The 14792-nt window shown below is 30.3% G+C and overlaps 2 protein-coding genes across 2 annotated transcripts; both read right to left on the bottom strand.

Moving 5' to 3' along the window:
- Window positions 1-467: 467 nt before the first annotated feature.
- LOTGIDRAFT_164749 (hypothetical protein) lies at window positions 468-5160 on the bottom strand (the record flags this gene model as incomplete). The annotated part of the gene is made up of 4 exons (XM_009061273.1): window positions 468-560; window positions 1922-2079; window positions 3168-3379; window positions 5007-5160. Coding segments are annotated over 4 exons (617 nt in total), but the record flags the coding sequence as incomplete, so codon positions are not given.
- Window positions 5161-5473: 313 nt separating this feature from the next.
- LOTGIDRAFT_164748 (hypothetical protein) lies at window positions 5474-13149 on the bottom strand (the record flags this gene model as incomplete). The annotated part of the gene is made up of 10 exons (XM_009061272.1): window positions 5474-5574; window positions 6357-6577; window positions 6787-6907; window positions 7854-7932; window positions 8546-8785; window positions 9018-9077; window positions 9237-9389; window positions 9628-9745; window positions 10185-10315; window positions 13057-13149. The coding sequence occupies 10 exons, from the start codon at window positions 13147-13149 to the stop codon at window positions 5474-5476; spliced, it is 1317 nt and encodes a 438-aa protein (XP_009059520.1).
- Between the last annotated feature and the right edge of the window lie 1643 nt (window positions 13150-14792).

The raw sequence follows: 14792 nt of genomic DNA, 5'->3' as shown, positions 1-14792 counted from the left end.
GTTATTTTCCCTCCACTAGCATGCTATAAGCAGATTAATCAGAAAGCTTTGTACAGTATATATCTATAATACTACAGTTGTCAGACACAAGACAGATTGCAAGAATAAATTTAGAATTTTGCTGACTCATTCTTAAGACATAATAGACAGCTACTTTTGCCTGAAGTCAAATATTGACATTATCACTATCAGTCATAACAATATAGTGACACCAACGATTTGGAATAAAACTTTCTTCCATGCGGCAAGCATACAGAAAGTTCTTGTAATTGACATTGTCTTCTATGTAAGAGTCAGCAAGTTTCCAACTGATTCTTATTGTGTCAACAGAAAGTGTAAGAGGCCATGTTCAAAGAAAATCTCTACAGAAGAATTTATTTAAGTATTAAAGGGATTGTAAAGATTTTTCTAAAAATTGTAATGTGTATCAGGAACACTAATAGCATCAATTTAAACCATTTCGTTTTTCAATCAGACATCTGTGGTTCCTGCAGTTCCACTAAAACTAAATGTTTGATGATGCCACTAATCGCAAAATATGCTTTATCATATAAAACCCTCTGCAATTAGTACAATGGCGATCAAATACTGAGTTTTAGTGGAATTACAGGAATCACAGTGGTTTAAATGGTGCAAATTGATGCTATCATTGCTCCTGATTTTTTTAGAAAAACCTTTCTATAAGGAAATAAGAAAATTCAGTGATGATCCAGTCTTAGTATATGAGAAAATCCAAATATCTTGGCTGCGTTGTGTCTTATGAGGAATAATGAAAACAAAATGGCGAGAGGTAATCAAGATTTTCTTTGAACCTAGCTACAATATAGTATTAATAACTAAAATTCTACAACTAAAAAAAAGAAATATTGTGTAGACCCTATTACCTGTGATGTCTCACTGAAAATAATGAAATAAATATCCAAATAAACAGAAAATCAAAGCTACATAATATAGTTGAACCAAGGTATCTAAAAGCCCCAAATCAAAATAAATTGTGTGACATGATGAAAAAGAAAATGGGAGGGTGGAGGGTGGGGGGTGTAAGGATGAGATGTGACAATTTCAAAAGTTTAGGTACAATTGTTTAGAATAGAACCCAAGGCAAATCATATATGACAAATAACTCGTTTTGACTAATTCCTTTCTATACTTTTAATGATTCCATCATTAACATGCAATACATAAGTATCTTGGAGAACCAAGATTTAGAAAGGGATGTCTTAATGTAACAGCACCATCACCATTTTAGTTTTGGTTGAAAGGTATTTATCAGTATAGAAAGTTAATAATGAAATGATATAGGGTTTATAATATGGGAACATGTTAATTCATGCCAAACTTCGGGGTACTCTATGCACCTTCATGCATTTTCATACGAATATTCAAATTTTTCCCAGATGATTATAGTGATAAATGAATTTGATGAAAAAAAAAAAACCAACACACGAACAAATCTAAGCTAAAACACAGCATTTTAATCCCATTTTTAATCCTAATTTTAATCTATTTGAAGATAATATCAAAGCTAATTCCATACTTTCACAACTTGATAGATGTGAATTAAATGATACATGGAAACAAGCCAGGTAGTACTTTGATTAAACACTTTAAAACTATACATCTTGAAATACATAAAAATTTTCAAGTAATATGGTAGCAATCCCTACTCAAAACTAAGACCATAATACATAAATGTAATGACACATAGGCACAGCAATCAAATAGGTTAGCAGATACCAGATTTCAATTCAGAACACCATTTTGTACCAACAAATCATGATCTAAAGCTAGGAAGATTTCAGCATTTGAGCAAAAGCCTCTGTAGCAACAAAGGGAAACGAGAATAACTTGTATCAAAATTTTAACTGCTGCGTCTATAACGTGTCCTTGTAGAAACAAAAACTACAAGAAGTTTACTTACAACTTCTTCTTTTTCTACAACATAAACACTAGTGGTAGAAGTTTGTTGTTCTAATGCACTAGAATAGGATTCGGATGTTTCACTACTACTAACTTTCTTGGGTGAATATTTCTCAGGGCTCAACGAAGCTGGTGACAAGCCTGGTTCCATACTGGTATCTGTAACAATAATAATAATCATACCATTAAAATTTCACGACAAATTTACTGATCACAACACAAATCTCTTGTACGGTTTGCTATTATTTATTTCAGCAATTACAACAGTTCCATTTCAGCCATTCATAGCATGTTTTAAAATATTTCATTGCCGTTCCATTTCTGCATTCCCTCAGTACTATTATTAATTTCATAACTTTAAACAACATCAGCACAACGACTACAATTCTTCACATTGTCTACAAATCTTTGATCTTTTTCAAAATATGTATGATCAGAAAATTCATGATCAGGAAAATAATCATAAAACTTGACGGCACAAATCATTTCAGATTAAATAAATATATATATATATATGTAAGCAGAGCATAAGCAAGATATATATATAATGAAAGCAGTATTTTTGTTAAGACATAAGCAGTATTTTGTGTGTTTATATATTAGAAGCAAGAGAAAGATCAATCATTGTGAATAATTTTGGAATAAATAAAGTGATTTCATATCAAAGATTAGGACAGTACAGAGTGAAAATAGAGAATTTTCCTTTAAAGACAACAGTAAAATAAGATAATCAGAATTGTGAAATTGTTTGAAACAATTTTTGTTAAAATCCCTTGACCTTTTCCTTTAATGTATGTCTGTAACTTGCTGACTTGCCGACTTGCCTCTTATACTTTTATCACAGAAAATACAGATATAGTGAACTGAAGCATTCATTAACCCTTTAAACATCAGAAGTCATTCTACAAGCCACAAAATTATGGGACCTGTGTAGCAGCCATTTCCAAATAATATTACTGTTATATGCTTTGACTTTTTTATTTAGGACTTCTGATACTCAACATTTACAGGGTTAAAGGTTATCAGTGAAACAGTTTAACACAGTATGATACAATTATGTTGAGGACTGACACACATGGTTAATTTTCAAAGTACATTCAATAAAGGAGATCTGGCCAAAATATAACGAGTTACCAAGTTTCAGACATTTTACATTAAAACCAAGAATGAAACCAACAGTAAAGATTAATCTGTCAACATTTCTGTATTATCTGATTTTAAAGTAAGAAGGAAAGACTACAAACTACCGTGCCGACTGTTCTTATTACAATTCATGTTACCAAGGACATCACTTGAACAACTTGGACTGGAGGTGGTAAAACTTGGTGTTCCCTCCGTATGTTCTGTATGGGTCGGTGTTGATTCGGACAGGCTCAATGGTGGTGAATTACGTATATTTGTTACTAGTCGTGGTACTGAATCTTCGGATCTGTATATAGCAGACGTCATTACATCAGATCTAAAAATAGAAACAGACAGACAACAATCAGAAAATGCAAATTACTCAATAATTTTTTTCATGTAAAATATGTTTCAAGTATGGTGTTTATTATTGGTAACTGATTTTATTGGATAACATTTAATACCAAAATATAATCATTTTTTCTTCTTGTTAGGTAACATCATTGAAAGACACTTTCCCTGATTAAAAAGGCTATTATTAAGATTAGTCTAGGATTATGATAACAATCCTTCACAACGTCACTATAAAAAGTTTCATCGAGATGAAGATAGACAGAGAGTGACAATAACAGTATTTATATATGTGTCCATTCATTTCTTCATAGCTACTATCAAGCAACACAAAATATATTGATGACCCTTCTAATCAATCCCTATACTCAGTACTATTGTAGTTACAATAATGTTTTAATACAGTATTATATAGACAATGATCTGGAATTTTACCTATTGGCACACTCTACAATGGCAATTTCCTATATTTATATTAGCAATTATTTTTTCTATTGGACTAATTTTTAATTCGTGTGGTGTTCATGCTATTGCCTCATGACCAATATATTGAGTATTAATTTTAAATCAATGAGGTTATTATTTATTGAAATAAACGGTCTCCGCTATAAACAATCATTTCTGAAGTCGCACATGTGGAAACTTAAAAATAGGCCCTACTTAAATTCACACCAAATGTTTGTTTGTCAACCTAGTCCACATATATGACCATAAATGCCATAGGGTAACAGTTTATTGCTTAAACAAATGCCAACGTATGTAAGGTTGAAAAATATTCGTGCACATCTGGATTTAAAACAAATAAACAGTCTTCTTTGAATGTATTAATTGCAATCCTGAATGTATTGATTGATTGGAGGTTAATAACAAGAAGGGAGGAAATGCACACTTCATACCCTTATTTGGAATATCAAACGCCACAGAGTGTGCAATAAGGACAGTTTTGACAGGCCAATGGATCTCTTTATTCTCTTGAGCAATGAGCTATTCAATATAATCATAAACTCATAAAATCATAAACCAAACTAGCTACAAGGCATAAGCTCTAATTCTAAGCATATATTGACACAACATTGTTGATAGCGTATTGTTATTACCTGTACCACTTCCTGATAGCACACAAATAAACAAACATAAACAATAACAATGGTTTGTCAACAATCAACAAATAGTGTAAATCAAGAAATAAGTGGCGTTCCAATAAAAAAAAAGATTTTTTGCAAAGGAAATTCTTTCAAGTCAAATACTATGATGACTCCATGTCAAATTTAACATTAAACTTTTTTGGTTGTTAAAATTTCTTCATTTACAAAACACTATACCTCATACAGGCAAACTAAGTCTACATTGCAAATCATTACAATAACTCGGCAGGGTTGAGACAGGGGTCGTTTAAAACATTAAATGGTACTGGAATAATTTCAAGTCATGCATCAGCAGTGAAAAAACGGGAGACAAAACAAACATACCATTTGGCAAAACATAGACAAATGTGATAAAAAGTGATAAAATTTTAAGCTAAGGCAAAATTGCAAAATACTGCCTAAGCAAAAATGTGTTTGAAAAATTTGAGCCTAATTTTAAGATACTATAAAATATAAGAATATATTTACCGTTTATTAATCCTATCTGTTCTATTGTCTATATGTGATGCAGGTGATGTTTGATGTGATGATATATCAGTTATACTCTGGTTAGATTGATATTTTGTATCATTAGAAGCATCAGGCAGTAGATCAGGTTTACCACTCATAGCTACAGATGGATCTACAATTGAAACAAATACAAGTATTAATAAATTGCTGTGATAAATACAAGTATTAATAAATTGCAGTGATAAATACAAGTATTAATAAATTGCTGTGATAAATACAAGTACCGGTATTAATAAATTGCTGTGATAAATACAAGTACCGGTATTAATAAATTGCTGTGATAAATACAAGTATTAATAAATTGCTGAAATAAATATGTACAAGTATTAATAAATTGCGGTGATAAATACAAGTATTATTAAATTGCTGTGATAGATACAATTATTAATAAATAGCTGTGATAAATACTGTGATAAATACAAGTATTAATAAATTGCGGTGATAAATACAAGTATTAATAAATTGCGGTGATAAATACAAGTATTAATAAATTGCTGTGATAAATAGGCGAAAACAATTCCCAATTCTTTTAAAAATTTTATGTGGAAAATCTTGCAACAATTTGTCATTGGGGTGGAAATCTACAGAGAATGGAGCTCTGGATGGTCTTGATAAGATTGGTAAGCTTTTATAACACCTCTAAAAACATTAATCATAATAAACTCCTGTCCTGTCACTGATGAAAGCGAGTAAATCTTACTTATGAAAAAAGTTCAATCATTTCATTGAATAAAAAACCCGAAATGGACTAACAAAGGAGGAACCTGATAAGTACATGACTTACTGTATTCATCTGAAAAACTAATGGTTCTCTGTGTTTTTTCTGGGAATTTTTTCATGCCAACAACAGGTTCTGGTTGTTCTGGAATAGTTGTTTGTGCTCTAGCTCTACCAGCATATCCTTTCTTTTTAGATGGTGAATGTTTTAATGCTGTAATATAAAAGAGAAAGTAAATAAATAGTAGACATAAGGCTTTAAGAGTTTGTATTTCATGGTTAAGGAACATCAAAATAGTATTAACTAAGCATTGTATCTTGGATGAAAGCAGGAAGTGATTCATCTCATACTAGATGTTAAATTGACTCAAAATAGCTAAAGCCAGAGATAGATTACAATCTTGACATGGAGGTTAAGTATTTTTATCTTAACCAGCAATTAATCTTTAATAAGTCATATATCCTTATCATTGAAGTCAATAGGAACAAATATTCTAGGATAGATCGACGCCAAGAGGTTTCACCGAGGACCAACTTGCAGACAAGAACCTATCTTCATTTTAAAAATAAAGTCACTCTTAAAATACTTACGAACTGGCATCTTTTTGAAGACTCTATTGGCACAATATGCTGCAAATCTTTGAGCATAATAAGCTGGTCTATGTACAGAAATAGTATCACCATCTATAACTAGAGATTTTAACTGATGTTCTATACGTTTTTTAAGTCTATAAAACTGTAGTATATCAATAATACCCAGGTATATCAATAATCTATCACCTCGTGAATTTCTAGCTGGAATGCCTCCTGGTCTGTAAATAAAAAATAAAAACAATCTTAGCTTAGGTGGTCTGAAATTATGGTATTTTGATGTAGATAGGAATGAATAGTATATGAACTAAATAACAGCTACCTGTGATCATGTTGCCGGTCCAAACTTTTACAGTATGATTTTGTTGAATTGTAGATGAACATGATATCAAATTTCTATTTTGTAAGCAAACAAATTTTTTAAACTTACGGAAAATTTTCATCCTCATTTTCATCATCTATGTCTGCTTTAGCTGTGATTGATTCTAATGCTGTAGAAAACTGGGCCAGTCTTGTTTTAAATGATTTACCACGCTGTAAACTCACATTAGCTACAAAATAAACAGAACCTCTGATAAATATTCAGATTTTATGGAGTTAATACATAAGAGGGTCTTCAAACTGATCATTTTGACATTGTTACCATCTTATTTTCACTTAATATAGCAAAATCACCTGTGTCTTTCCACCTGATTTTCATCCCCTGAGATTCATTGCACCTGCAGAGTTTTGAGAGATGGTAAACACTTGCTCACTCCCTACACAAATTATGCCTTTGTAATCAAAGTTTGTATGGTTGATGTCCAAAACTAACATTTGCCTGATTTATTCATATTCTCTTTTGGATAAGCAGTTTTCTTTGATTAGATTCTGTGCAGAATTCATTTAGTTTCATGATTATGATTTAAATAATACAGTGCTTTATAATATAAATGAAGAGATATCATGAGAAAGTATAATATATAAGATTTAGTACAGTGATTGTGTCTGGTAGATAATGTCTATAATAAGATTAACAAGACCTCTAGTTTATATTGATTAATTGATCAGGTAGAAGATATCAATAAACTTAAATAGTTCATTCTCTATAGAACTACCCAATCTCACTCTTCCAGTCTCTATTGATGTCTGGAGAAACATGACTATTAATCCACCTGGCAGGCAGACCTGGCTTTTATAAGTCATGTCTGCACTACATCAATCTGATTTCAATATAGCTCTAGATATAGTCTCTATATACTTTGAATTTCTTCAATCATTCTTAATTCAAAGTTCTTTGCTGAGCAGAGAATTTGATTGGTCAAAGTGGTGAACACATTTTATATCAATGTTGTGAGATCTTAATTGTGTGAAGTATTCTGCAGAATTATTAAAATATCTAGAGGAACAGTTTTTTTAAGGGATTAATTAAAATATAAGCTATCTTACATTTTCCAGGTTGGTAGTCTGGATCACCTGGTTCATATTCACTACACTCTGATACAACCCTTTTATGACCCTTTTCTCTTGCTGCTAAATCTAAATTATGTATACCCACTAATAAACTGAAGTCCATAATTTTAAAACTTTCTAGTACCTGAAATCACGAATAACATAATAATTATTAACATTTCAATTTTATTGACCCTCTTCACACCTTTGGAAGGTTTTCAAATCTAGTTTCTAAATTGATGAAGATGATTTTTAGTAAACAGCTAGAATTCTTAATCTTACACTGTATTTTTTTTGTGAAATTGATTTCAGTGTCCTACCTTATCACTCAATCACTTGAAATCAATTGAACTTGGACCAAATTAACTGATCAATCAGAATGGTGATGTTATCTTAAGAGCTTCTATGAGACATGGCCCTGAGCAAGGCTTACAGAATTAAATTAATTCATAGGTTTGTCTATTGACTTTTCAGGACATGCACATCACTATCAAATTCATATTTAGAAATTAGGAGGATTTGGCTCCTTTTCAATGACTTCTCAATCTAGGAGATGTGACTGGATCAAATAAATAGTACACAATCACATCTTATAAAGATAAAACAAAGCAATTTAGTGTGTAATGAGGGAAATTTTGCCACCTCAGCGGCATTAACCTAAAACTACCTTAAAATTCCCAAATCTGACATGTTAAAACCAATATCATGTTTTTTATTATGCACAAACCAAACATAGATCTTAGTAACCAAATACTTACCCTAATATCTCTATTCAATGTTTTAATTAACGCATCATAATATTCCTTTTCCATGAGAACACCTTCAGGATGGTTTTCATTAAAATCTAAATCCTTTAAAGTAGGGTTAGATTTAGCACGTTCACTTTTAGATGCTTTCCTTTTATATGTACTTCCTTTCAGATCATATTTTTCATGCATTTTAATACCAGAAGGAAGTAAATTGTTCATTACAGTAAATCTAATATTCTTTCCTCCACACTGAAAATAAAATCAAAGAAAATAATAATTCTATGTAGGAACAAGATATATGCTAGTAAAATTTACTTTTACAATTCGCTATTTGATACTCATTGACTACCCCAAATTAATCAAAAAAGTGGCAAAGAAATATCTGAACCCAATATCATAATAACATATTAGCAATGGAATTCAGATGTCTTCAACAGAGAAATGAGCTAAAATCCTCAATCAAATTCAGTTCAAAGCTTACCTGATAACAAAATAAACCATAATATTTTGGTAATAACGTTCTTGGATTCTGACTGAGATTCTGAAATATAGAAACCATCATTTCAAACTGGTCTCAAAGCTTTGGTTACATAGCAAAAACGTTGATTAACATCTAAGAATCACCAAATTTGAAGAATAAATAGCTTCAACGATTTTCAAATAAAAATGGACAAATGAAAAATAGTTAAAGTGTACATACCATGAAATAACCTGGTAATAATTTAGTTAAGAAATCAGCTTCTTTATGTTGAACAGTTTTAATGATAAATTCATCATCTTGAGTAATATAAAATATACTTCCACTAGCACCAGGATTACTTAATTCTTGTAATGGTTCATCACATAGAGACATCTACAAATATAATCCAAGTATGATTATTTCTTAGATATTCCTTACCTCCAGGAAGCAGGAAGTTTCCTATTCAGAAGAAGTTATTACCACCTGGTTTATCTTAGATACACATATCAAAAACTTAGAATTCATGCATACACTCTGCAGATCAAAGGTAACAGAGGTCCAGTATTTAATTCAGATTTGCTGTCCAACATTGCTACGCCACAACTTGGAAAAAAAAAGGTTAATTTCTTACCATGAAATCATCTTCACGAATTTTAAATACATCACGAAAATAGCGAAAAGCTACAGGTGCATATGTTTTAAAACGAAAATCACTATAAAGATGTGCTGGAGTCATATTACTACCTTCCCTGCAATAGATATAGATAGTTTGAAGATGTAATTAACACATGATACTCAGAAGCAAAGTGGCACCGAGTGTCCCAGAAAGGTGAACATGAATATATATATATAAGGAAACAGGTTTGCACATGAAACTTGAGGCTTCTTTCTAATGAGGGTAGTTATATTTAAAATATATTTTACTGGAACAATAGACCATATCAAGATATCTTGATCTTTTAGATATTTTTCACAGTGTTTCATATAAACATCTTTGGAAGATAAATTTCAGGATCATGAAAAACGCAATTTAGGCTATATCATAAAATACTGTTTAAAAACAACCCATGAGTTCAGGTCATGGCAGACTGACCATAAATTAAATGTAGTGTTAGGTATCCTGATATATGATGACCTTCATCATACACTTGGACACTTTCCTTACAAAATAATACATCATAAACTTACTTTGGAAAGAAAACACTTTGAACAACCACAAAATCCTGCATTAAAACATCACGTTCTGTTATAGATGATAAGCCTCCTATACTTTGTCCCATTCCAAGCTGGATGGCAGCCATAAGTTCACTTGTTGGTTTCTACATTGAAAGAGAGATGAAACTAAACATATCCTTTTCACCTAGTCACTAAATGTTATGAAAGAAGAGAGATGTCCTGTACACTGATAACTTTTACCTCATAATAATAACCTATCAAAATGATTAAAACCTACTGAAGCAGAACTGTAAACCCATGATGATAAGGTTTTGGTTAGTCGGGTTCCTTTGTTATAAGCTTAACCTACAGTATTTAAAGAGATTGTAAAGAGATTTTCTAAATTGTAGTGGGGAGACTGATGGCATCAATTTGCATCATTTCAATTTTCAGTCAGACATCTGTGTTTCCTGCAATACCGCAAAATAAGCGCTTGATGACACAACTAAAATATGCTTGTTATGACATAAGGCCCTTTGCAATTAGTGACATCATCAAACACATAGTTTGAGTGGAATTGCAGGAATCACAGATGTCTGATTGAAAATTGGATTGATACAAATTGATGCTATCACTGTCCCCGATACACATAAAACTTTAAAAACTCTTACCAATTCCTTTCAATATCTTATCATTAATAGTCCAGCTCACAAGTAAATTATTTTAAATCTTTTACAGTATTTTAACAACATCATTTTTTATACTAAATACCTTACATCCTTTATAATTTGTAACCTAGATTTTATTATAGTATAACAATAGATAAGAGTTTTCATAGTTAGACTTTCTGTGGTAGAAATTTACCTCAAACATGATGAATATTTCAACATACAGGAAAACAAACATCTATTTTTTAATACAAGGCAATAAATTTAAGTTTTTTTGCTAATCTGCTCAAATTTCACTTTGTGAAAGCTTATATTCTAATTAACAGATTTATTGCTTTTGAACTTTTGAACAAATGAAAACTTAAGTTTGATAAAAAAATGTGTTGAAATGATGAAAAAACTTTAAAAATATTTTTTTAATGCAGACTTTGTAAGGGAAACCCTTGACTAAGGCAAGAAAATTTACCTTACAATCAGCATGAGAATATCCACAGCTAAATCATGTAAATTGACTAACAGAGACAAGGTCACAAGGTGAAAATATTCAATAGACTTACATGACTTAATAACTCTACACCACACACATAAATATTAGATTTACATTTCATATTACTATTTAAAATAGAGACAAAGTTTCTTAATAATTTCACACAATATAGAATTGGTCTTTAATCACTTTGATCAAGATTAATATCCTAAAATCCTTGTAGGTTTGAATAACGAAGAAAGTTATTCTACACAAGTTATAATTCAGTTAATATTCAACACAATGCCTAATAAACTAACAAACTGTCTACATATTATGTCAAGACAAGTGAAAAAAATATGACATTTTATTATATCTAGTACATGTACGTCATTTTCTTGTTTCACATTTATAATATTAATAATAGGTATGTTAAATTAATACATATTATTTAAATGCATAGTTTGCAACTGATCTTAGAGTATATTTCATGTTCAACATTCATTTAGTTACATTTTTAATCTTTTTAAAGCAAGATTATTTGTTTCATTTATTTTCTGTGAACTGCTTCACTCATTCTGGATCTGACAAGAAGATTCTATGTTCTACTCTAATTCAACTTGATGGTGTGTCATAATTTATGAAAAATAACAACATTCTTAATAGACTTGCAGTAAGTAATAATGAATATTTAACAGAATGACTCAGAAGTGGTATCAAAGCTTTGTCTTAAAATTTTTCTTAACCAAAAAAGGCAACCTTCTTAGCATAGCTGTTAGATTCAATTGGCATTGAAATAGTGATACACCAAACATAATATTAGAAAATAAAGCCAATTAGAGTAAACTGAAACTTTTGTTTCCTTCTTTTTGTGGGTGCCTGCCTGGTGCCGCAATTTAATCATATTCACTGACAGAAAACATAACAACTAGATTTTTAAATCTAATTTGAATAAAAATAACTGAATTGAAAAACGCAATAAAATTGAAAAAAATCAATAAATTTCAGAATCTTTAAGTTTGATTAGTTTGGAATTTAATTACATGTAGCCTTCATATGACCTTTAAGATATCTTGTTTTCATCCAACTTGACCTAAATGACCTTAAATTGTGACTGTGGTATTTTCATAGTAATTTTTGAAATTCCAGTAGAACAAAGTCATGTCATTTCCTTCATTTGAGACTAGACAATAAAACTTCGAAAAAAAAATCCTCTTGTGCCTATTCATAAGTATAAGTATCTAGCTTTAATATCAAGAACAATATGATGGTGCATTATTAACCTTGATCTAACTCGCCAATAATCATTTCACTTAATTCACTGGTTCAAAATATCATGAATATAATATGTATTAAAATTATTGCGAAAAGATTTTCCAACTCTTATTTGTATAGAAATACTGTATGATGTCACTGTGAAAAAAAGCTGCTTATTAAAATCCCTAGTAGCTTTTGCAATAGTGACATCAAACAACTGTTAGTTTCAGTGGAATTGCATACAGACCCATAGAAATATGACTGAAAATATGGATGGTGCAAATCAGTGCTATCAGTGTCTCTGATTTAGAAAACCTTGTCATAATCCCTGTTTTTTATTGTAATAGAATACATAAGACAAATTAAATCATGAAATGGGTAGCACAAGCATCATTGAAGATGATAATATGATAAGCAACTTGGCTCCATGTAGATGTCATATGATGACGAGGAAGAATCATTCATAAACAAATTTGAGCATCCTCCACAAGTGTAGAGAAGAAATATTATTTACCTTTTTATATGTTACAACTCCAGCTTCATTTACACGTCTATGTCCGAGTTTTCTATCACGCATACTCTTGGATGTTGGTCCACTTGATATCATACTAGCCTACAAAAAAATATCAGTCAAAAAAATATAAATTGTTCTAAAATCAATCATGATCAGCCCAAAACATACAACAAGAATGTAAAAAATTTACAATAGGAACTTAAGATCCTTTAAAAATCAAATTGGAAAATATTTTTTCTATGAGGCAAAAAGAAATTATTATATTATTTAGGTCAATGTTTAATAAGCATAAGTAAAAAAAACCAAAAACTGTAGATAGTATCAAGCACAAAAAAATCTAGATATTTTAAGGTTACGAAAAAAAAAAAGGTTTTTAACTGAATACTATATCTTAAGCCCAATTCAAACATTATATAAGAATTGAAGTTAAAAGTCAACAGGGATTGAGTTTAGAAGTCAACATTTTATCAAATTGATAAAGCAAACAAATACAGTACACAAGGAAAACCTTCTGATATAAAATATAGTATATAAATCAAATTTGATACTTACATCAAGAGAGCCATGTTTCTCGAGTTTGTCATATCCTAAAATAACAGAATGTATCAGTTAAAACATGATAAAGTAGTAACACAATCATTTCATTATTTCACAAAAAATCTCTAGTGTGTAGACTGCACTTGAAAAAAGACTATCATAATTAGGGAAGTAAAAATTGAGAATAATACAAACAATAGTAAACCAAATGTGTCACATACTGTCTTTAATAACATTGGTCAGATAACAATAGTTAGTATTCACCCCCTCACTGTGGTGTACTTAACTCAAAATGATTCAGGCTACAAGTTATATGATCTAGGTAAACAGCTAATACTGGAGCTTAATAATGGATAACTTATTATAATCTAATATTTAAACATGGACTATAAGTCAAGGTGATAATCAAATATCAATAAAGATGGCTAATTTAGACCTGAATCTGAAAAATATTGGTATCAACATACTTAGTATTATATTTTAAATCAAGTTTTCTGATATCTATAGAAAGGAGTTATAAGAACAGTAAGTTTCAGTTTTTGTTCAAATGGTTACCGTACATAACTTTTTAAAACAAACATTTTACGTAGTGCAAAAGCAAGTTGTCTTTATAGTGACTTAACTTAAGCTCATAGTTCTACTTAAATATTGTACCAAAAGTTATCTATTTTATGGTTGTAATTTAAACATATTTAAAGTCTTAACCAGACAAAAACAATGGTTCCTCATGGGATGGAAGAACATTTTCTACCATTATTTTATGGTTATTGTTTCTCATTGGAATAAATAAAATCTTTTCTTACAGCCATTGATCTTAAAATGATACCCATTATAAAATCTTGATACCAGTGGCTTTGCTAACTTAAAGAACACAAGGATCTACCAATCTGATATCTGACATAAAGAGGCACATTACATTGCTTTTATTTTGCCTTTCGTTTATCAGACAAAATGATTACAAAAAAAATTAACAATAATGATTTTAGAATAGTTTCAGACCAGACCAGTTTTAAAGATATTGTTTTAATGTTACCTTTAGATCAACTTTAATATTAAATGGGCCCTGTTTGTTCTATACTTATTGAATCTGATTTGGATTGAAACAATAAGCTATCAATCATGTCACAAGTGTAATGTGAATAACACTGATTGAGTTGTTATCAGTCAATTTAGCAAAGTGCTTTAAAATAGAGGACACA

This window comes from Lottia gigantea (assembly GCF_000327385.1).
Source record: "Lottia gigantea unplaced genomic scaffold LOTGIsca_47, whole genome shotgun sequence".
Lineage (NCBI taxonomy): Eukaryota > Metazoa > Mollusca > Gastropoda > Lottiidae > Lottia > Lottia gigantea.
Note: the sequence above shows the minus strand (reverse complement) of the source record. Positions and strands in the feature narration are given on the sequence as shown.